Source organism: Coturnix japonica, chromosome 1 (genome assembly GCF_001577835.2).
Source record: "Coturnix japonica isolate 7356 chromosome 1, Coturnix japonica 2.1, whole genome shotgun sequence".
NCBI classification, from domain to species: Eukaryota; Metazoa; Chordata; class Aves; order Galliformes; family Phasianidae; genus Coturnix; species Coturnix japonica.
The window spans coordinates 107,369,837-107,393,715 of NC_029516.1; the positions used below are offsets into that span (position 1 = coordinate 107,369,837).

Here is a 23,879-nt window from a genome sequence, read left to right on the forward strand (position 1 = left end):
CAGGCTGGAGTGCCCTCCTTCTTCTCTCGAACTTCTCGGAGAGGGGGAAGTGTTCCAGCCGTGTCGCCTAGAGTTCACAGTAGCCCTCGGTTTTCGGGATCTCTCTCTCTCTGTTTCGTTCAATTTGTTAGCTCATATATTATATTGTGTTATCTTGTATTTCGGTATCGTATTTAGTAAAATAAGTTTTTCCTCCTTAGATTGTCGCTGTTTTATCCCACTCCCTTTTTTCCCTCCTTTCCGGGCCCCGGATACTTTACATGATGTTATGATGTGGAATACTGATACTGATAGCAAAATTACAAAACCATGACATGTTGCTGCATGCAAACTGCACACTAAATTTGTGCTTTCCATCTTCGGTAAGCTGTAGATTGCTGCTTTGATGTCTTATTGATGGGACATTAAACCAGAGTATGTCCAAAAACCTGCAAGTTTCTCTCTGCTTTTCTATCAAGGCTATCACTGAAAGTTAAACATTCTGGTATAGGTAATCACCTCCTGTGTTCCCTGCTGTACATGGCGCAAATAAGTCTTAGCACTGTGCCCAAAACACTGATCTAAAAATCACATCTACAGCATCTACAGATATGTGTTTTTTTAAGAGAAGATAGGAACCATGGGAAAGACCTTGACAAAAGCATCCAGGCTCTTTCAGCCACTGAGTTCCCCAGTCCCAGAGGACTGCTTGAGCAGAAAACCACAGGTTGTCTCCAGACATTCCTTTAACCAACTTCGGTTCTTATTTTAAGAGTGAAAGCTAAACCGCTAACATTTAAGGAAACAAGGCTATGCGACAATGTTCTTGGTCTGCCTTCTTGTCCTTTGGTTCAGCTTGTTGGCCAGTTTTCTTCTAATACAACAGGTAGGAAGTCTCAAAGACATAAAGTTCCCACATATTTCCAGAAAATATGGTGTGGGTAGAAGACCTCCTTGATGCTGCCTGTGAGGGAAAGAGTAGCAGGCAAATTCCCACCTCTTTAGGAACCAGACTGCAACCAAGAGAGAAAGCAAGACGTAACGAGTATCTCAAGTATGGGAAAAGATTCACACAGCTGCAGAGGATACAAACAAAAAACATGAAGTTATAAAAATCCAAACTCCCTTTTAAATCTGTTTTTGACATTTGGTCTCATCATTTGGGATAATTCTACCTTTTTAGTGTCATTACCTAAAATGAGAAGGGGACCGGGTATGTCTGCGTGGGGGGCCAACTGTGCACATCTCTGAGCTCACAGAAGTTTCATATAGGAATGAAACAAACCTCAAATAAAACAAAAAAAATTACTTGTGCACATCAACTTCCCCTAGTCTGGGAAACTGCTGTCTGTAACTGCTGATAATTGATGGCCATTGATGGAGCCTTGGCTGCTGGGTGAGTCACGCTAAAGATGGCATTATATGGCAAAGGGCAACTGCTTTCAGGAAAAGAAAGAAAATATTTGATTTCCACAAAACAGCTAAAAACTAAGATAAAAGTTTTATAATCAGATTTGAGGCTGTGGTTCACATATTAGATAAATATTCTGTTTCTGTGTGGAGATGCTATCCAGCTGACCAGAGCAACTTTGACTCTTCGATAACACTGTCTATTTATGGTTTGGAGACAACTAGCAGCCAGTTCCTCACAGCTCCTCCCCTAACTTGTTAACCTTGCACTCCTACCACGTTCTGGCAACAAAATGGTCTTCAGTGATCTTCACCTCAAAGCTATAGCAACTGCTTACAGACAACAGCCTAAAAGAGTTTTTCAAACATATTTTTTTAACCTTAAATTTATTTTAATCTTAATTTCTAGATTAAAAATTTTAAAGATTAGAAGGTTTAAAGTAGGGAGTGTGATGTTTTTATTTAACTTTTTTTTTTTTAACCATAGTATTTTCAAATATTTGTCCTTTTCAAAAGAAACATTTCCACTATAAGTACTTGGTAAAGAAATTGTATTACACAGAACATTTTCAGCTACTGCCTTAGCGTCATGATATTTAATTTCTGCATCCAATTTATTTCATGGGAACGTTATGTCTGTTTTACTTCATTCCATGATGTTGCTAGTATGAATGAATGTTATGCTCAGATCAAACCACCTCCCTGATGTGCTTACTTATTCTTTTGGCTACACTGCCAGAGTTCAATGGAGCGCAACATTGAAACTGCTGAGGCAGCACATCCAAACCTGCACAATACCAATGAGAGATCAGTTCAGCTTCCAAAAAAAATCATACAGCCACAACAGCATTAGAGCTAAAAAGCCTGGCCTCTAAGCAGGTATAGCCAGGTTAGGTGAAATATGGTGCTCACATTACTGTGACAGCTCCCTGTCTGCAGCAAATGTGATGGATGATCACTAGCTGAGGTATTTCTGCACACTGATATTGTCCATAGGAGGAAAAAAAATGGCAATGAGATTGGATAGAAATTAGCTATCTTCTGACCCCTGAAGGCACTTCAGTCCAACATGGAAACCCTCAAAACAGAATGAAGGTCTCACAGCCTATGTAGGCACCTGCACTTTTAGCCATAGTCTTCCTCTGGTGCCCAAAGTTCAGCCCTTGAGCACATCCAGGCATTGGTGGACAGATCAGGACCTGCTTCAGACACAGGCTTCCCTCAGGATATACAAACCTCAGCATTCATCCACTCATGCACCTCACTGCTTCTGCCAGCAGCAGTCCCAGAGCCACTTGAGCATACAGCGGACCACACAGGATAAGTAAGTAAGCAAAGAAGAGTACACCCAGGGAAAAGGATGGCTGCAGGCATCTGGGATGAGTGGTCCTAGCTGTGTTTGGGGAAGAGCCATCTCATTATTCATGTGTGAAATCCATTTTATTTCAAAGAGCCCAGGTTGACTCAGTAGAGATCCTTTTTGAAGTCATCTTAAACCATCTCTACTGAACATAAGGGCTCTGTTCTTTGCTCCTTTCCTCATTAGAAGGTCCTAGTCAAAATATAAAAATGTATTCATGATTCACAACATTGCAGATCAGCTGAAGCTGGAAGTCATCTGGTCCAACCCCCTGCTCAGAGCAGAGTCAACAAGCAAGTTGCTCAGGGCCGCTACATCCAGTTGCATTTTGAAGATCTCAAGACCTCCAAGGAGGGAGATTCCACAGTCTCTCTGGGCAGCCTGTGCCAGTGCTTGCTCACCCTCACAAAGAAGAGGAAAAAAAGCTTTCCAGACAGTGTACTAGTACATGGGATTGTTCCTCCTCAGAGGCAGAGATTGGCATTTGCCTTGGCTGAATTTCTTGAGGCATCCATCCAACTACTTACCCAACCGGTTGAGGTCCCTCTGAACAGCAGCACAACTAGACAGTGTATCAGCCTCTCTTCCCAGTTTTATACTATCAACAAATTTGCTACCCTCAGATGTGGCTACCCCTTTCCTGAAGTAACTCCAGCTTTATTAGTCAGTCACCTGAAAGCATCAAGAACTGCTCTCTCTGCATGGAATTTCATGTATTTAGCAGTCTCCTGGCAGGCAGGTCCGAGTATTTCCCTGAGGAGCTCAACATTAAATGAAGCAATGTTTCTATAAAAACCTTTATATTTTAATAAAAGATCTTTCTCCCTAAAACTTCACATCTCTTACAGACCAAACTGGTTGCTACCAGTACTGCTGCTATTGCTACTATAAAATTTCAATTTTCTTATAAGGCTTTAAGTGTAGGTTTTATGGATTCTTCACCGGTAGACTATTACTGACTCACTTCCGACTGTGTCATATCTTTTTTTGTTAAATTGATATTAATCACACTTATCACTTGAAGATTTAGGCCTTCATTTGAGAGGTCCATACAGAGAGTAAGGAAGCACACAGTACTGGAGGGGTATATTGCAGAGCTGCCTACTTCTTCTGAGACACCAAAAGCAACATCTCCACCACTACAGCCACCCTACTTTGCATCAAGTACTGCTCTCCCTTTAACATCTGAAAAGTATTTCTTATTTAACAATAGCAGACAATTAAATAATCAGAGATGCATCTGCCTGTGGAGACCGCTCAGTCCCAGGCACAATGGTGAGAATGTTTTTTTCCCCTCTAATTAGCACGGAGGCCGATTTCCTCCTTAACTCTTTATCTTACCACATATTTGAATTTCTCAGAGCATTCACTTTGACTCTAAGAAAAGCAGTGTTTAAAATACTTCCAGTTCTGCTGATGTCCGGATTAGCACTCCTCCTTTAGCAAAGCATTCCACAAAATGGCTCTGATTAGCAGGACTTGGCGCCCTGTGTGCAAATCAATCCAGGCAATTTCAGGGTCACTTTTAGCAAAGGAAAGCCTGCCTGCTAAGACCAGATAAGAATGAGGTCATTGATTTATTTTTTCCTCATTATCTGGCAAGGTTTCAGTTGAAGCCTAAATCCATTATCTTGGAAATACAAACATGAGTTGGTCCCTTGAAGCAAGTTAATTTAGTTTGAAAACAGTTAGGGAGTTACCGTCTGAATTCAATTAGCTAATAACTCCTGGTGGGTATGGGTCATAGCAGATCAAGGTATCGTGCTGGTTCAAGCTGAATGCAATTGCAGGTGATATCAAAGCAGTGTGTTTCCCTTTCGTACTGAACCACAGCTGCAGCTTCCAGCCACTGTCTCCAAAATCTCTCCATCAATAAGAAGGACAAATTCAGGTTGAGGGGGGAATGCCTTGGGGATGAGGACAGCGATAGCACCTTAGAGCCACAGAAACTTCCCTTTGTGCAGGAAGGAAACCAGTGGGGGAAGGCTCATTCCTCACAGCCGGGCTAAACAGGGCCCCTCCATTTCCTCTCGGTGATCAGACTGCATGGTTGTCAATACCCAAAACCCTCCATGCAGCTAGGCCACAGCACAGAGTGGGATCCATTTTCTGTTCCCAGACAGCGAGCAATGCCTGTTTTCCCCATGTTCCTAAAGAAGTGACACTTCTGCATCATTCATGGGCCAGCATCCCAGGGGCTGATTCAGGGAAAACATCTCCAGATTCACAGCCAGGTTAGAAAACAACAGCCCAACAGAAGCACTGGCAGGTCAGGCTGGAGCACACTTGCTGCTACCGCTGTAATGAAGGCGAAGCCAGCAGAGCTCAGTGACATCTCCCTCGAGAGAATGTGGGGCTACAGCAAGCTATGTGCAGCTGCCTCCTACAGACATTATTCCTCATGTTGCATGAAAGCACTTTTCTTCCCAGTATTACCTCAGGACATTAGTGGGATTATAATTCTTGTGTTTTTCCAAACTGCTTTCTACCTTAATTTGATTTTGAGCACCTGATTAAATTTAGCCTCCCTGAAGAAACAGAAATTCAATTTAATTCCAGCTCGACATTATACTTGCACTGAAAGTGCAGTGCTCACGGTTGCACTTTCAGTTAAAGAGCAATTTTGTCACTGTTTGGAAGTGGCACTCCCTAACCAGAGACAATATATTGGCTCCTTTCTGCATGCCTGTTGCTCTACAGAAGCTCAGAAAGCAGCCAGTGCAATGCAATGTGAAGAGCAGAAAGGGGAGCAGGCCTCCAGAGAACGACCACACACCAGGTTACAGGAGAAGACCACGCATTACACCTGCTCAGTATATTGTGTGTCTTCCCAAGTGACTCCTTCCATCCCGCAAGACACACCATGGGACCATGCACAAGGTGCAGCATCAGTGTTCATCTTATGTGCCATCCTGCAGGGAAATGAGTTCAACACTCAAGAGCATGGGGCTCTTTGGTTCATTACAACAGCCCTCAGGGCTCTCCCATTTTCACATGACAGAAATAAGACCTTCTCCCCTGAGATTCTGAGGGGATATCCAAACTACATCTAAATTATGAAGAGAAAGCCTCAGGAGCCTGTGGGTCTCTGGTGTATTTCACATGACTTTCTCCCAGACTGACTCCTCATATAAACATTACACGGAATAATTAGATCAGATCAAAAGTCCATTTGGTCCAGTATTCTGCTGCTGACGAGAGCCAGTAGCAGATGCTAATGGAAATAATTTTTAAAAGGAGTCATCGTGAAGGCTTCTTATCCTCCTTTACACCCAACATTCAGCAGCCTGCCACCCTGGGGATCCCTGCAGCAGAGTTGTCATCTCTGTGAGTATTTTTCATACTACTTTGTGTGATTAGTTTTGAGCCCACTCAAACCCTTGACACCCATAAGATGCTGTGGGGTTGATTCCAGTGTAATTGTAGAATCATCAAAGTTGGAAAAGACCACTAAGATCATCCAGTCCAACCATCCACCTACAATCAATATTGTGCACTAACCACATCCCTCAGTGCCACATCCCTGGGCAGCCTGTTCCAACATCTCACCTCTCTTTCTGAGAAGAAATATTTCTTAATATCCAACCTGAACCTCCTTGGCACAACTTGAGGTCACTTCCCCTCTCATCTTATTGCTGTTACCTGGGAGAAGAGGCCAACCCCCACCTCACCACAACCTCCCTTCAGGCAGTTGTAGAGAGCTATAAGGTCTCCCCTGAGCTTCCTCTTCTTCAGGCTGAACAATCCCAGCTCCCTCAGCCACCCCCCATAACATGTGTGCTCCAGACCCTTGACTGTGAGGAAAAAGCTGTTCACTGTTGTTTGCTTAAACTGCAACCTGTCAGTTCCACATGATGTCTTACATTCTTGTTTTGTGAGAAAAACAGTCATCTGCTACATATGTCCTGCATGCGTCTTGTGCCTTACTACCTTCTCTTTTCCATTCTGAGGAGTCCATTTAATCAGTCTCAATTCAGAAACCATTCCATTCCAAGCAAATACTTGTCAGGTTCCTCTGCTCCTTTCCACCTCAACTCTACTTCTCAGACAGGGAGATCAGAACTGCTCATAGTAATCAAGAGGTAACTGCACAACAAAGTAATTATTTTGTTTACTGTGTCTTCCCTCGTAATTTCTGACAATCTGTTTGCTGTTTTGAACATTGCTCTGACACAGACAACATTTCTTAGAACTACTCACAGTCACTCTGAACTCCATTTCTGGAGAGGTAATGGGTAACTTAAAGCTCATCTTCAGCAATGTGCAGTTGGTTGATTTCATCCCATGTGCATTATTGTTAGCTGTGGATGGAGGTCTCCATTTTACTGCAGTGCTGCTTAGAGTGAGATTCTTCCACATTTTGAAAGGCAGATTTTTACTTTTTCTACCCTGAATAATTTAGTTTAATGACCATCTAGCTCTTTGATGTTCAGCACACTTTCCAGGCCAGACATCACAGAAGCTTGCATCAAGGTTCAGCCCCTGCAAGTGGGCAGGGCTGCCCCCCACCAGCTCAGCTGCCCAGGCCCCATCCAACCTGGCCTTGAGCGCATCCAGGGATGGGGCACCACAGCTTCTCTGGGCAGCTGTGCCGGTGCCTCACCAACCTCTGAGGAAACAGCAACCACCCACACTGTTTAGAACTGCAGCCTCTCTCTCCACACCCCATGAGAACGTTCTTCCAACCTCTCCAGAGAAGTGGCCTACAGATGCTGCTGGGTATTTCTCACAGCTGCTGGGTTCTGGGCAAAGCTTCCACCCTGCTCATGCCTTCCACACCACTTGTGGAACAGCAGCTATTAAATAAGTGAATGCCCATAACATAATTCTTCCAATAGCATCCAGCCATTTGGCTGCATATCTGGTAGTTATTCCAAATTAGTCTGGTTACTCAAAACATGATTTAACTAAGCATGATTCTTTCTAATGTTGCTTATTTTTGTGTTAACAGACTTATTTTTGTCTTCATGTTTTTTAGGCTTTTCCCTCAATGCCTCGAAATACAAGAATCCGACAAGACAACTCACCTCCTCAGATGATGACACAACTCCTGAGAGCTTTATAAATGCAATACATAAAAAATCCACCAAGATCGCAGGCACTGTTTTGCATGTATGAAGCGCTATCTGTAAAAGAATTCAATCAGAAAATTCATTACTAAATGTGAGAAATGGTCCAGAACCTGCAGTCCTAGCTGCAGTGTTCTGTACACAGAATGTTATAAGTGGTATAAAGAGCAAATTGATTCCAGAAGGTACCAGACAGATAAGACAGTAAAGATGAAGACTTCCAGACAAGAAGTCAGCCAACAGACCACACAGTGATGCCCAAAAAGGCATCAGTATAATTCAGATTACAAACATTCCAGTTAACTCTGGGCAAGTAAATATGTATTCACTCACATGAAGTAAGACTGAGGATTAAAAGTGTTCCTGTCTCTGAAAGCAGATACTATCAAGTACGTTAATATTAATGGGGTGTCCTCTATTGAAGAGGCAAAAGAAGAAAACAAGTTCATTTGAGTTTTCTCACCAACATGTATCTGAGTGTGTACGTGCACATAAGGAGCTCACAGAATACTGTGGAAGTACATGCAGCAATCTTTGCACTGCCCAGAACACACATCCCTTTAAAACTTCAATAGGAAACAGGTGAGGTGGTGCTACTGTCCCCTTGTGAAACATTCAGACATTTCACTTCAGAAGGAATGCCTCTGGATGGGCCAGATGGGGCCATCTGTGTCACTGTGCTACAGTAAGTACCGCTAGTCAACAACTAGTATCATTTACTGCAAAGTGTAGTGTACAAAAAGCTTCCTTCTGCAGCACTCGAGCAGGCAGGAGGAGATGTATAATGGATGTTTGAGTGCTTAGCATTCCTTAAGAAAGGAAAGTCCAGCTCTATTGGATCCCAGACCCAACCATATTAGGACAATCACTGCACAGAAGCACAGTGTGAATGACAGCTTCTGGCTAATTAAAACCTAACAGCCATAGCAATGTTTCCAGCTCAGCATGTCTCACTATTTTTTTTTCATGAATGTTCATTTCAAGTAATATTTTAGCAGTGTTTGTGCCTCCTGAGTCTCCTGATGCATTGTAACTCCTGATACCCAGAGCTGGTCCAGCCTCCTTGCATCCTTCTTCCCAGCTAAGCGCTGCTCCCTGCCTCTTGCACAGCACCACAAACCAAGCCTAAATTGTGGCAGAAAGGAGGGAATCTTCAGTCCATCACTGTCACTATATCAAACCTCCTGACTTTTTAGCATTTGGATGTGGCAATCCTGTGCCAAAGCTGAAGGGATGTGACTCATCATGGCTTCTTCTAGGTAGTTTTTGCAGCTGAGGAGGGCTCTTTTAAATAGCAAATTCGTCGTCATGACAGGACAGAGATATATCCGCAAAATTCCAGGAAACTGGTTGCTTGACAGGTCTGGGGCTTTTCTGTGACATTTCAGTCCAGCTACTTCCTCTGCTGCTGTGCTGAGAAGCGCATTGCTGCTGCTGAGCAAACCTCACACTGCTTTACTTGTGAGAGTAGCACCGACAGCAGGCTTCAAACCAGAGAGCTTCAGGCTAAAAGCAGAAATCTTCATAGCTTTTGAAAAGCAGACAGCCTCTGTGGCTGCAGACAGAGCAGATCTGCATTTTATTAAGAGGTGCAGGAGGATTTAGCACACTTACTATGCACCCCATCTCCCAGAGCCTTCTGTTGGCTTCTTATTCAAGACTTTTCAAAACATCACAGCGTCAAAACAAGGATGGCAACGTGTCTGTTAGGTGAGGTGGGGAGAAGGCCGTGCACTGTGCTGCTGGGGACAGTCCTTCCCCATCACCTCCTCCCTGCTTGCTGCCCTGCAGCTCTCCCAGTGTTATCAGAAGCGCCAGGAAGATGAGAAACATGGATGCACCGAAGCACGAAGTAGCGTAGGACTGCAATGAGCTACTGATCCTTAACAAATAAATTGGTAAGTGCAAACAGCCGTTACCTATGGTGACCTATTCAGATACACCCAGCCGACCTGCATGCCAGCAGGTAACTTGCATGGCACGCTGCTGCTACCTGCAGAGAAAGGGAGAACAAAACCCATAGCGTGGCAAAGCTGCTCACCACAATTGATTCTGACTGCATCCAGGGTGCTCCAGTAAATAAAGTGGCCTTGCAGGGAATTAAGGTGAAATCACCAAAGAGACGACCTGGGGCATTTTTCATGGAGCAATTTTGAGTTATGCCCTGATAACCACCTGAATGTTCCATTCTGCTCATAGTGCTGCTACAGACTCACCAGGATTAAAAGCGTTGCATCAGCCCTCTGTCAAATGGCAGCAAATGTTGCAAATGACCTTGAAGACTGCTTCCTTACGGGAAGATCAAGAGATATGGAACCTGACTTTTCAGAGGTCTGTTTTCTTTTTGTAAGTGTTGCTTGCTTCACTTCCATTAAAAATACCATCTGGCAGAAATCTTATCTCAGAAATCAACACTCACGTCTAAGAGAGGAACTCTGCCCCGAAAACCATTCTGCGTTATCAACATTTTTAGCTGGGAACTTCAGCTCACTCAGCCAACTTTTAAGGAGTACTTCAAAGCATACGCCTGAGGAGCACTTCCATTTAACAGGGAGCTGCGTAGTACAGGTCAACACGTTATTTTATTTATCCCACCAATACCTACCCTCTCAATGGCATGACCCAATCCACTTTTTTACTGCATTAATACCCCAGATTCCACACTGAAGATACTGGTGACAGTATTTTGGGTTTTACTCTTCTAATTTCAGTACTTAAACTTCATGCTGTGCTTTACCATAGGCTTTGAAAAAAGAGAGCAGAAGATACAACAAAATCAGCTGCAGATAACGTAGCAAAGATGAGTCTTTTCTAAACATTTTCCTCTATTTTTTGATTCTGGTGAGATCATAGGATACAGGCATATAAATAGTTTGCACACAAGTAGTTTATGTGAAGTGTAGTGTCCTGAACACATTTAAGTATCTTGAAATCTCTATGCTTTCACTTAAGAGTTCATCAGTGGGTAAGCTGTGAATAATCCTCTTCTGTAAAAGAAAGTAGAAAGAAATAATAAATAAAAATCTTAAATGGTCACTTTTTTTTTACATTCCATTAAACTATGGGAAAACAACAGCACTTTTCAAGGTTTAGATGTGGTAGGTCAAATATTGGCTCTTGTATGGAGGTGTGGCTTCTCAAGGTCCCATGGAAGCTGACAATCCAAAGCAGAGAAGGAGCTTTGGCCCAACAAAGGATAATGTTAGGATGCAATGAAATTACTGTACAATTCACCACTAATGCAGCTTATACACTAATTTAAACTGTGCACAACACACAAGGAGATACAAGATCTTGAGATACCTACTGTATATTATATCATTTCCAATAATAAAGAAATTTTCCTTAGCAAGAAAATACCTAACTTCTCACATGTGACAGGACAAGAGGCCTTAAATTCCACCAGGGCAGGTTCAGGTTGGATATGAGGAAGTATTTCTTCTCAGAGAGCGGTGATGCAGTGGCACAGGCTGCCCAGGGAGGTGGTGGAGTCACCATCCCTGGAGGTGTTCAAGTAAGAGGCAGATGTGGCACTGAGGGACATGGTTAGTGGGCATGGTGGGGATGGGCTGATGGTGGGGTTAGATGGTCTTAGTGATCTTTTCCAACCTCAGCAATTCTATGATTCGGTGATTACACTAAGAATTCTCAGGCAGCTGAAACTCTGAAACTTATGCAAGACTGAAATTGAACAAATGAGAATATTACCATTAGAATGGTAACGTTTTCATTTATTAATGGTAATTGTAAATGGAGCAAACACACTTTAGATTCCTAGTTTTTTTTCCTCTCACAGATGTTATAAACACCTGTAGATTTCATATTTTAGAAAGAATAAGGAAAGGTTTGAGGACTTCAGAGGCACTTGCAGAATGCCCAACTTCCCGTTTTCATTGGAAGAACAACATTTTACTGCCACCTAGTGAGCAATGTAAAACAGACCAACTCAAGGTGAGGGTTTCTGGTCAAACACCGTTTTTCACTTTCACATGTCCAAACAAATCAGAAAGACAAAGCCAGATATTGAACAGCTAGAAAGTTAATAACACAAATGCCTTGATGGGCTCCATTTCATGGGCTTGACTGCAGGCCTGAGGAGGCAGAACAGAGGTCAGGACCCCAAGAGGGCAGATGAACCACTGCAAAGGACACCGACAAGGATCACTGAACTTGACACAGCTGTGCTTATCGCTCTGTGGTGATGTGATAACCTTCCTCCTGCAGGCTCAGTGCAGGCAGCTGGGCCTTGCTCACAGGCTCCTTGCTGTGCTGGTTTGGGGTTAGGTCTTGGCGTCTGCATTGCTATAGAGGTCAGCTGCAAATATAGTCCATGATGATGATAGTAGATGATGAACATCTAACAGCTACTGTTCAGTGCTGATTTTCTCTGTCCTCACTGTCCAAACACTGCACCAATTCTCTGAGAAACAGGGGACACTTTAACTCTTGCTTTATAACACAACAAGAATTGAAGTAAAAACACTAGTACTCACCTGCAAGGTGACAGCCAAAGCAGAACTGACAGGGCCCTGCAAGGACAACATTATTTGTTAGGCCAAGGAGGCAGTTTTGTTTGTATTCACCACCTTGTAGCTCCTGTCAGCCCTTGCACAGGTAAAACAAAGCTTTGACCGGATGGTGCTTTTGCAACTGTATTCCCATGACTAGAAATATCGAGCACTCTTTTTTTGTCATTTTTGGTCGAACACATTAATAACATGCTCAGCGCTGTTTCTATCACACAAGCCCCTCAGGGGTTCCTGACACGGATGCCATGAGGAAACAAAGCTGGCTGCGGTTCACTCACAAGGTGAAGAAAGGGAAATAAATTAAACACAACTTTCCTTGGCAGCTGTGTTTGCAGAGGAAAAACACCACTTCATTCCCAAACACCAGCGCATTCCCCAGACATAGGCTACAGGAATAAGTATAGCTCTTATGCCACTCCACCACCTAGCGACGGACTTTATGAAGTTGCTGTTTGCATTTAACCAGCCCTATTGCGTCAGCAGTGCCACTTACAGCTCGTTAGGAGCCAGAATGACCTTCCCATAGAAACAAACACCACCACCCAGCAATCCTCAGCTTGACAGGGTCCTCAGGGATCCTCAGCAGTCAGTAGACACGTGGCTGGTCCCATCAGCCTTGCCTTAACAGGAGCCAACAAGGAAAACATTCCTCTAATTGGTGATTTTAACAGTGATCGCTTACAGAACAATTATTTTCCACCATCCTGTCTCCAGCAAAGTTTTCTACACTACAGATTTTCTCTCATGCATGGCAAGCAAGGCAATGTATTTGTTAAAATGTCCTTGTAAGCTATGACAAGCACTTGCCCAAAGAGAGTGGGGGAATGGGCTGCCCAGAGAAGCTGTGGATGCCCCATCCCTAGAAGCATTCAAAGCCATGTTGGATGGGGTCCTGGGCAGCCTGATCTCAGCTATGGGGTTAGAATTAGATGGGCCTTAAGGTCCCTTCCAACCCAAGCCATTCCATGATTCCATAACTCAAACTGAATCATAACTGAGGGCACAATGGTGGCACGGCTTGCAGTAACACAGCCTTTCATGCGTATGATAAAGCGAAGGATTTATAAGCAAGCTTTCCCTTCACGCATGGTAAACCCTTCCTACTTCAGAACTGCACCAATGGATGATATTCAGCACAGTGATCAATGTAGCATGGTGCCTCTATTATTTCATGTTAACAGCATAACTAATTTCAGCAAAAAAAAATCAATCTTTGGGTCAATGTCGGACAAAGAGAGAAGGGTGTCTGTGTTATTGTAGAACCACAGAATGACCTGGGTTGAAAAGGACCCCAAAGATCATCTGGTTTCAACCCCCCTGCTATGTGCAGGGTCACCAACTACCAGACCAGGCTGCCCAGAGCCACATCCAGCCTGGCCTTGAATGCCTCCAGGGATGGGGCATCCACAACCTCCTTGGGCAACCTGTTCCAGTGCGTCACCACCCTCAATTCAGTGTTCTCCATTTGAACAATAAAGGATATATATTTGGATTTCATCACTGATTTAATCTACAAAATTTTTCCAAGAAGAGCAGCACAACTGAAATAACTTTCTCTGTGCATGCATGGAGGCCATAGCTGTCACCTTCCATACAAGCAGGGAGGTTTAGGAAGGCTTGGTGTTAAATTCAGTACTACTAGAGCTGGATCACATAAGATATTGTTCTATCAATCACCACCACATTTTAGCAACGTTAACCACGTTCAGGTACACTTGAACTCAAGATGGATGGGAGTACAAAGGCTCTTTAAGTGCTTTTTTCCACTGGGCGTCTAACACTTCGCATGAACAAATGGGTTTTGTCCATCTTCCCTTTAATGACCTGAATTTTATCCTGCTTCCAACATTTTAGGAGATATCATCAGATGCCGGATACCATCAGCTCACTGGGCAGCCTGTTCCAGGGCCTAACCGCTCTCCTAGTGAAGAACTTCCCCCTAACATCCAACCTAAATCTTCCCTCTTTTAACTTAAAACCATTTCCCCATATCCTGCTATTGTCAGCCCTTTCCAAGAGTTTACTCCCCTCCTGGGAGTAAGTTCCCTTCAGGTATTGAAAGGCTGCAATGAGGTCACCCCACAATCTCCTCTATGCTGAACAAACCCAACTCCCTCAGCCTGTCCTCATAGGCGAGGTGCTCCAGCCACCAACCGCGGGTCGGACTCGCTCCCCCTGGCGGCGCAGCGCCGCGGGGCGATGGCGAGGCCCTGCCCGCTCCGTAGGGCGGCCAAGCTCCTCCCCGCTACCGCCCCTCCGCGCCGCTTGGCGGGGACGTGCAGTCGTTGTTTGGGCTATGGAGGCGGCTCGGCGGGGGCCGCGGGCGGGGGTGGGGAGCAGCGCGTTGCTGCTGGCCTTGCTGCTGCACGGAGCGACGGCGGCGGAGGCGGAGGAGCCGCGGTCGCAGCGGCAGCGCGGGGACGAGCAGTGCCACTACTACGCGGGAGGACAGGTCTACCCCGGAGAGGCGGCCCGCGTGCCCGTCACCGACCACTCGCTGCACCTCAGCCAGGCCAAGAGTAGGTGCGGGGCGGACGGGGCCGGGTGGTGCGGCGGAGCGGGATGGGATGGGAATGTTTTGTGCTGTCGTTCGGGTTAGAAATCCCGAAAGGCCGCCTCGCCCGTTGGCTTTCACCGTGTCGTTCCACGTCAGCCCTGCCGCAGCGAAGCGGGCGGTGATTGGAGTGCCCGCAGTCGGTGCGGGGTTTGGTTGGTCTCCTGCCTCTGTGTCTCTGCCCGTCATTCCGCGGCCTCGACCTCTTGGGGCGGCACGTGGGCTGGAAGAGCCCCCTTCGGTGGAACGGAGAGCACAGAGACATCCCTTGGGAACGAGCTTTGCCATGAGAGCTCACGCTGTTACATCGTTCCCCTGCAGGGAGGCAGGACGCAGCTTCCATCTTAAGCATTGCTCAGCAGATGCGATGAGAGCGGACGAGAGAGTGTATGTTTGGTGGCCCTGCCAGGCAGGGGGGTTGGAACTACATGATCCTTGAGGTCCATTCCAACCCGGGTCATTCTGTGATTCTGTGTGATTCTGTGACCAGTCGAGATGCATAAGGATTGCTTTGACCTCTGCAAAGTAGTAAGAAAGGTTGATTTTGTGATTGTGTGCGGTAGGTTGTTTTTCAAGCAAAAGGACAACAGTTGACCTTGTGCATGAGCTAAGGAGCAGCTTGCTTTGAACACGTGCTTCATGCTCTGATTTTAATGTGAATGTCCTTTGTATTTCAGTCTCGAAGCCAGCACCTTACTGGGAAGGAACAGCGGTCATTAATGGAGAGTTTAAAGAGCTGAAACTAACAGATTATGAAGGAAAATATCTCGTCTTCTTCTTCTATCCTCTTGACTTGTAAGTATGACACGAGTAGACAAAGCAACACTGAGCTCACCTACACAAAACACCTCATTCCTCCATTTTTCTCTTCTATTTTTGTTTAGTTTTGTTTGGGAAAGTTTTGGGGTAGAAAAAGAGAACAATAGGAGAAAATGCCTTTTTTGCCTTTGTGTTATCATCATGCAGTGGTAAAATTAAAACACGATGCTTGTTGTACCAAGTGTGTCTGCTGATGTGTGCTTCAATTTGAAAGACTAATCTTCAGTCTGTTGTACCCAGTAGGGTAACCTCAGCATCCCATATTCTGCTGTACATCACTGCTGCAGAGGACAGTGTCCCATCTGTGTTTTGCAGAGTATATGTAGGACGCTGAGGGATGGTGTTTGCCATTGAACAAGGCAGGCAGTGTTTTGGTAAATACTTGAAGGAGCAGGAAAAAATACGTGGAAACTGAAATAATTTCTGATAAATCCACTGCTTTTCCATTATCTTACATAAAAATGTAAGTGCTTTGATGAGGCTGTTTATTGGTATGTTAAACAGAGAGCTTACTGAGTGTTTCATGATAATATGACTTTATTTTGTTTCAAATTATCTATCTAGCACGTTTGTATGTCCGACCGAGATAATTGCCTTCAGTGACAGAATTGAGGAATTCAGAGCAATAAATACAGAAGTAGTGGCATGTTCCGTGGACTCCAAGTTCACTCACTTAGCGTGGTACGTATCTTATCCTTGGCTTTTGCTAAAAGTTTTTCATGGGCCCATCTGAGCTGAGGAACCGTATCCCCGGATTTATAGATTGTGTAGGTGTATCATAATGGGTAACAACGCAACGTTATTGACACAAACGGTAGAGTTATTTTTCAGTGATAAAACTCTGTTAACTTTCTTGTGTGAAAATATCTTTATCTTTGAAGCTGGTTTTAATGTACATTGCTTGAAATATATCCTGTCCCAGTCCAGAATTGTTCAAATACTAAAAATGAGATACAGATGCCAATATCTATTAAAATGAGGTATGCTCTCCCAGTTGGGCATGATAGTATAAGACAAATATGGCTGACAAGAAGGATGCCACTGTTAATTGACGTGGCCAAACACTGCACAAGAACTGCTGTACACATCACTGGAACCAGAGATAACATTCATTTTCCTGGTGTGCAGAACAAAAAAACCTCACTTGCACTGAATTCTTCTGTCAGTGCTATAATGGCTTTTGGCTTCTCATTTTGTGTAGAGAAATAAATCATTGTGAATAATACATTTGTATCCTGTTTCTTTCCAAGGATTAATACTCCTCGAAAACAAGGAGGACTCGGACCGATGAAGATTCCACTTCTATCAGATATAACACACCAGATTTCCAAGGACTATGGTGTATATCTAGAAGATCAAGGACATGCACTTAGGTATTCCACTTGGTTACTGTTCATTTTGTCTTGATGAACTAGTGCTTGCTACTTTGTATCTAAAGATACACTGACATCTCTCTTTCATGCTGTCCATTGAGCTCTATACATTAATATTGAAGTGGCTCGCGTTATTTTGTACAAACTAGCAGGTCTCATCTAACATTGCTAGCACTCTGAGCTCTTCTTTGTGGCATGTTAGCAAGCCTGCACTATGTACTTACAAGAGATCTTCCCTTCTCATGTAAACGGTTTAAATGTTCTAACAACAGATCATGCCACTTATTTGTCCTTAAAGTAATATGTGCTAAGGAACTTTTATATGAAGTCTTCCTTTACTGCTTGAAAGCACACAAGTACTAAGAAGTCTGATTGGGGTCATAATAACCTGCCATAGATGTTGGTGTACTCCTTTGACAAACTACATAGAACCAAAATGTGGTACTGTTGCAAAGCAAGAGCAGTTTTTGCTTGCGAATTCATACCCAGACGAAATAAGAACGCACAAAAACAAGCCATAAGGAATCAGAACAGAGAGCGTGGTTGATAACCCTGCATTACAGCCAGCAGATGTGAGGGCAAGGCAAGCACGTGGTGAGAATTCCCCTAAATTGTTGTTTTTAGTCAGGGACTTTCCAAGTTCAGCTGGAGTCAAGGATGCTGGTAGCTAACAGCCCCAAGAGATGGGTCTTTTGTGAACCTCTGGGATCCAGCTGACACCATAGCATCTCCATTATCCCCTGGTTGGGCTTGCCATTGCTTACTTGTATGTTCTGCACAGAAGTGTATTTTCCTTGCTGTTTTTAACTTGTCCTCATCTCATCCCATAGCCCGGTGGGTTAGTAGTATCCCAAGGAGGTAGGTATTGTATAGTGCTTGCAGAGATAAACGCAATGAGGCAATCAGTTTTGTTCCATTAAAAAAAAATAACTCATTTGTTACAGGGGCCTTTTCATAATTGACGATAAGAGAATCCTTCGACAGATCACCATGAACGACCTTCCCGTGGGGAGATCAGTGGATGAAACGCTTCGTTTGGTACAAGCATTCCAATATACAGACAAACACGGAGAAGGTGCTCTTTTAAATGTTTTCATGTTGAAGATTGTTCACAGAATCACAGAATTATCAAGGTTGGAAAAGACCTAGAAGATCATCTAGTCCAACCATCACCAATACTTCCCAGCTAAATCATATTCATCAACACAACATCCAAACACTTCTTGAACACTCCCACGGTCGGTGACTCCACCACCTCCCTGGGCAGTGCATTCCAATGCCTGACTACCCTTTCCAAGAAGTAATACTTCCTAATATTGTACCTAGACTGGAAGAAGTTGTATTTCTAGATATTATTTTTTTTGGAAGTAAAGTACTCAGTAGCATTAGAAATTAGCCACCAAGTGAGTGAAGTGGTTTGATGGTTCTGCTACAGTGATCTCTAGCTGGACAGGGCTCTGAGCACTTCATGTAGCTGTAGGTGTCCCTGTTCATTGCAGGGGAGTTGGACTAGGTGAGCTTTAAGGGTCCCTTCCAACTCAAAACGATTGATTCTAAAGCATTCCCTTGTCTGAATAGAGGCATTATGTACCTGTCAAAAGGATAAAGCAGTATAAAATACAGCGCCCTGAAGAATCAGGGCAAATATTTCAGTATGTTTTGATGTCCTGAAAGAGTTGAGATGCAAGTAGTCCTTGTCCTGTGTCATTTGTGGGTGATGTGTGACAGATAACCGTCAAGAAACACAATTATGCTGTGAAGGTTGTGCCGCCATTGCTGTACTCTTCATAAGCACTATGTGATAATTTCCCACTGACAAATAATGTTTCACTGGCTCATTATAAGTTTGTCTCAAATATGGCTATATTCCCTCACTGCCTCCATAGCGGTTCTCATACCGGAACAGTAGGAAAAGTTATTTGCAGTTCCAGAATTGCATTGGTTGTATTTTATTTAACGGAGCACCCTAAAGCAGCGTATTAAGTTCAGGAAGAGAAAATGAAGGAAATTCAGGAAAGGAAGTGTGTGTAAAAGTACTTATATAGACTTTGTCTTTTTTTTTTTCTCTTCCAGTTTGCCCTGCTGGTTGGAAGCCTGGCAGTGAAACGGTAAGTCACTGTTCATATTTAATTGCATATCCTGTTAGAAAACACCAAGATAATTTCCTCTAAAGTCAAATCTAAAGTCAAATCCAGAATCTTTACAACTCTGAAGAAGATGAGAGGAGTCGGTTCACATTATTGTAGTTAAAGCTTGAGTGGAAGTTGGAAAGTTAAGGGTTAGGTTGATTCTGTCCTGCCCTCACAGTGACATGGCCATATAAATTCTTGTTCTGTGGGATCTCGCAGTGGATCTTAGGCACTGCCATGAAGAAGGATGCAAGTTCACAAGCTGCTTTAGAATCTGGTAGAGATGGTGTGCCACTATCACATCTCCAGCAGAGAGCACTGCTTTGCTACACAAAAGCTCAAGTGTTTGTTGATACTCACCCACATGTTAACACAGGCAGAAGAGCCGGGGTTCAGATAAACACCCATTGAACTTGTTTGTGTTCTCTGGGCTTGGATCAAGCTTCAGCAGGATAATGAAGCTTTTACTGGAGGTCTGAGCTGCTTAGGTCAGATGAGATCACTGTTGTTAATTTGAGAATGTGGCTTTCTTTTAAACCATTCAGTGATGACCGAACACTGTTGTTTAAGATCTTTCTCAACCAAAAGCAGATCCCAATAGCCTGTAAATATGGAGAGTAGTGAGCATTTTAGCTGAGAGTAAAAACAGCAGAACGTTTCTTTAATGCATGTGAAAATTGTCCTTGATGACTGCAGTCCGTGAGTCACCTGTTGGCAGCTCGCAGTCTGAAAACCCATCAGAATGCTGAGAATAGGTCCAATAGTACTAGTTTAAAACTGTAATGTAAGCAGCTGTCATTCTCCTCTCTGCAAAATATGCAGATAATTTAAATAGCAGGGTAGTTCAGATGCTTTCTCGAAGATGTAGCCATGCCTTGTAAATGTGTTTGATTTAATTAGATCAAACCAGAGGAAGCCATGAGAGTGTGGTGGCCAAGGGAAGAACTGTAAGTAAATTCTAAGGCACTTGATTGTAGAAACAAATTGATTAAAATGTCTTGCTTCTGGGGCAAGGAGCATAAAGGTATTTGCTTTCAACTGCCAGAACTCTTCCATTGGTAGGCTGCACTCTCTCTTCCCCAATTAATTAACTGGTTTTGCTACTCCCCTTAAATATAATTAGCGATGAAAAGTAATCTATTATCAGGTCAAATGATAAACTACTCTTCAGCAGTTGTTTGTGGGTTGGCTTTGCATCCTGATGAGATGCATATGCGAGTCCTAAAGGAACTGGCTGATGAAGCTGCTAAGCTGCTATACATCCTGTTTGAGATGATGTGGCAGTCTGGTGCAGTTCCCACTGTCTGAAAAAGAGGAAACGTATCTCCTGTCCTTAAGAATGGAAAAGAAGGAAGGCAGGGAAGTACAGAGCAGTCTTCCCTTTGTAGCCAGCAAGATCATGGAGTAGATCTTCCTGGAAGCTGTGATAAGACACGTGGAAAATAGGGAGGTGATCATTGACAATCAGCATGGCTTCACCAAGGGCAAATAAGGCCTGAAAATTTTGGCTTTTTGCAGTGGGTTTACAGCATTGGTGGATAAGGGAAGAGAAGCTCACGTCATCTACTTGGGCTCGTGCAGAGGATTGGTACTGTTTCACACAATGTGCTTGTCTTTGGATTTGATGGATAAGGAACTGCCTGGACAGTCACACTCATAGAGTTGCAGTCAACAGCTTGATGGACAGTGGGACTGACTGCACCCTGAGCAAGTTTGCTGATGACACCAACCTGCATGGTGTGGTCATGACACTGGAGGGAAGGGCCAGCCAGAGGGACCTTGATAGGTTTAAGATCTGGAAGCCCACATGAACCTCATGCAGCTCAGCAGGGCCAAGTGCAAGGTTCTGCACATGAACAATCCCAAGCACAGATACAGTCTGGGCAGAGGGTAGATTAAGAGGAGGATTTAGGGGTTATTTGTTGATAAAAAACATAAGTGGCATTGTGCATTTGTAGCCTAGAAAGCCAACATATCCTGGGCTGTATCAAAGCAAGTCCAGAGGAGATCACATAGATGATCAGAGGGCTGGAGCAGATCTCCTAGGGTGATGGGTTGAGGGAACTAGGCTTGTTCAGCCTGGAAAAGAGAAAGCTCCAAGGAAACCTCATTGTGGCCTTCCAGTACAAAAGAAGGCTAACAGGAAAAATGGACAGGCTTCTTACAACAGGATGTAGCGACAAGACAAAGGGGAATGGTTTTAAACTAGAAGAGGAGAGCTTTAGAATAGACATTAGGAAGAAATTATTTACTCAGGGTAGGGAAGCACTGGAACAGGCTGAACAGAGATGTCTCATCCCTGGAGACACTCATGGGCAGGCTGGTTGGGGCTTTGGACAACCTGATCTAGGGGAAAATGTCCTTACGCAAGCCATAGGTCTCTGGTCTGAGCAATCTTTAAGGTCCCTTTCAGTCAACCATTCTATGATATTTTGAAGTATTGTACTATTCTGGATTCACAAGTTCTTGCACTTGCATAGTTTTATTTTTAGACTAACACTTTAATTTCTTTTCTTATGCAGATAATTCCAGATCCAGCTGGAAAACTGAAGTATTTTGATAAGCTGAACTGAGGCTGACTTCCATTTAATTACTTAGGTCACATTCAACTTGATTTTTGACAATAAAATTTCGTTAATTTTCTTAACTTTCCTGAGTTTGACTGATATATATCTGTAGCAGACAGCTAAAGCTCTGGGAGCTTAAAAACCTGTTAGATGCATAGATAGTATATTATCAGAGCATTCTTGTGAAATACACATTTTCTTTGTAAGTTTTGTTTATGTGCTTGGTTTTCCCACAGCATATTTTTCGTAGCACCTTGGGCTTAGAGTTACAAGGTTTTCTGTTGATGGATAGCTTAATTTCTGCAAATATCTTGTTTGCTTGGTCACAATGTCAGAACTACAGCTAGAGAAGAGGCTGAACAAACAGGATCAAGAGAAAAAACTAAAAAGCTCTGGCACAGGTTGCTCAGAGAGGTGGTGGCTGCCCTGTCCCTGGAGACACTCAAGGTCAGGATGGATGCAGATCTGAGCACCCTGATGTAGCTGTAGGTGTTCCTGTTCATTGCAGGGGTTTTGGACCAGGTGGCACTTTAAAGGGTCCCTTCCAACTCAAACGATTCTATGAAATGGTCCTTAAGCAAAGGCCTGACTCGCCATATTACACTGCAGGCTTGAAATGTTATTTCCAGGGAAAGAATGGGGTTCTACAGAGTGATCTGGGTATGCTGGCAGGGAAGCTGAGGAAAGACAAGCCTGATTAAAAAAAAATACAGACACGTTGGTGTTTGAGGGGAGAGAGGTGAGAGCTGGCAGCTGGCAGAAAGAAAGGTAGAAGTTCAAGGAACAACAGAAATAGATACATGAATGAAAGAATATTGGAAACTTAAGGAAGAAAACTACTGAAGTGTCTCATTCTGGGACTGTTGGTAGGATTTGCAGAGATTTAAAATGAAAGGTAAGCTGAGAGTCTTGCTTATTGCTACTTACTAAAGCCACTGCCCTACTGAATCTATTGAGAACTTCTATTTCAGAGCACCCTGAGCCACCATACGCCATTTAATGACATCAGCTGATCTCTGTTTCACCCTCCATTATAAAATGGCATGAGATACAACTCAGAATATTCCAGGCAACAGTTCCCTTATCTCCAGGGAAACATCAAGGAAGCAGTGATGGAAAGCAGAATATAAACTAACAGCATGTGAACATAGTAGATAAAGCTCTTCAAAGTGTACAGCTGTACTCTGCACTGACATTTGCTGGAAGGATTATGTTCTTCATGTTAAATACGTGCCTGATAAAAGCAGTAAAACAGCAATGAACCAATCATGTAACTAAGGATGATGCTGTGACAGCTGCTACTTCAGAGTCTGGGGTGACTGCTTAACACTTAGCATGATAAAGGCAGCATGTAGAGGTTTGATGATCTTCCAGCAAAACCACCAAGCAAAAAAACTATAGAGTTTGCATACATCTGTGTCAAAGTGGTCTGCAATTGGCAAAGGCAGAGCAGCGGCAGTTGCAATTAAACATCTGAAGTTCATGCTCATGAAGTGCTGAGGCAGTATGGAAAACCACCTGCCTCTTCTAGGTGCAAGGCTAGTTCCTGCCCTTGGGTAAGGGTGTCCATGGTCCCCTTAGCAAACCTGGGAATGTGTCATGTCCAGATGCAGGGCCAAGACCTCCACTCTCTTCTTTTCCTGTTCACAGTACTGTCTCACACCAACGTTAAAATGCACTCAGAGAACCTGCAAACAAGTCTGTCACCAAAGGTTGAACACACATTAAAAGCAATCAGACATGCAGTAATTTTAGAGGCAGTTTCTGAAATAAAGCCCTCATTCACTGGCCAGTGCCTTAAGAGCTGCAGCAGGTTTATGCTGTGTCTTAGCTGCTACAGTACCACAAATATTTGAAGAGGTGCTACCAGAAGCTGTTACGGGAAGGTTGTGTTTTAAACACAGAAAAATAGAGGCACTGCAAACAAAGTGCTTTTTGGGCGCTCAGCCAACTACAGAGTTCTCCTTTTACAGCAGCATTAACGGAGAAGGGCAGGGGGAGGCCATCCAACTCACACAGCACCCCTCCTCCTCTCTGTACTCCATGGAATGACAGCACTGAAACATCTATGTCCTGCCACAGAGCTCCAG

General features: G+C 43.8%; 1 protein-coding gene and 1 long non-coding RNA gene across 3 annotated transcripts in view; one reads left to right on the forward strand and one right to left on the reverse strand.

The window, feature by feature from the left end:
- Positions 1–8,605, reverse strand: part of LOC116652441 — a 23,465-nt gene extending 14,860 nt beyond the window's left edge. The window contains exon 1 of the long non-coding RNA XR_004305441.1: positions 7,777–8,605. This is a non-coding gene — a long non-coding RNA (uncharacterized LOC116652441). The remainder of the gene's footprint in view (positions 1–7,776) is intronic.
- A 6,012-nt stretch (positions 8,606–14,617) lies between these two features.
- On the forward strand, positions 14,618–21,869 carry PRDX4 (peroxiredoxin 4). 2 transcript variants are annotated; one of them, XM_015885569.2, is made up of 8 exons: positions 14,618–14,866; positions 15,579–15,696; positions 16,285–16,401; positions 16,971–17,093; positions 18,038–18,168; positions 19,167–19,201; positions 20,123–20,169; positions 21,745–21,869. In XM_015885569.2, exons 1-8 carry the CDS (start codon positions 14,644–14,646, stop codon positions 21,746–21,748), a joined length of 798 nt encoding a protein of 265 aa, XP_015741055.1. In that variant the 5' UTR covers positions 14,618–14,643; the 3' UTR covers positions 21,749–21,869. The 2 variants fall into 2 exon arrangements, with proteins under 2 accessions (XP_015741055.1, XP_015741047.1); XM_015885561.1 differs by lacking the exon at positions 20,123–20,169.
- Positions 21,870–23,879: the final 2,010 nt, after the last annotated feature.

What these genes read in the sequence shown, in the direction of transcription:
- PRDX4 (XM_015885569.2), top strand. Translation starts at nt 14,644, where the DNA reads ATGGAGGCGGCTCGGCGGGGGCCGCGGGCGGGGGTGGGGAGCAGCGCG. An exon ending in GCACCTCAGCCAGGCCAAGA is followed by an intron (nt 14,867 to 15,578) that starts GTAGGTGCGGGG and finishes TTTGTATTTCAG; the next exon opens with TCTCGAAGCCAGCACCTTAC. An exon ending in GATCAAGGACATGCACTTAG is followed by an intron (nt 17,094 to 18,037) that starts GTATTCCACTTG and finishes CATTTGTTACAG; the next exon opens with GGGCCTTTTCATAATTGACG.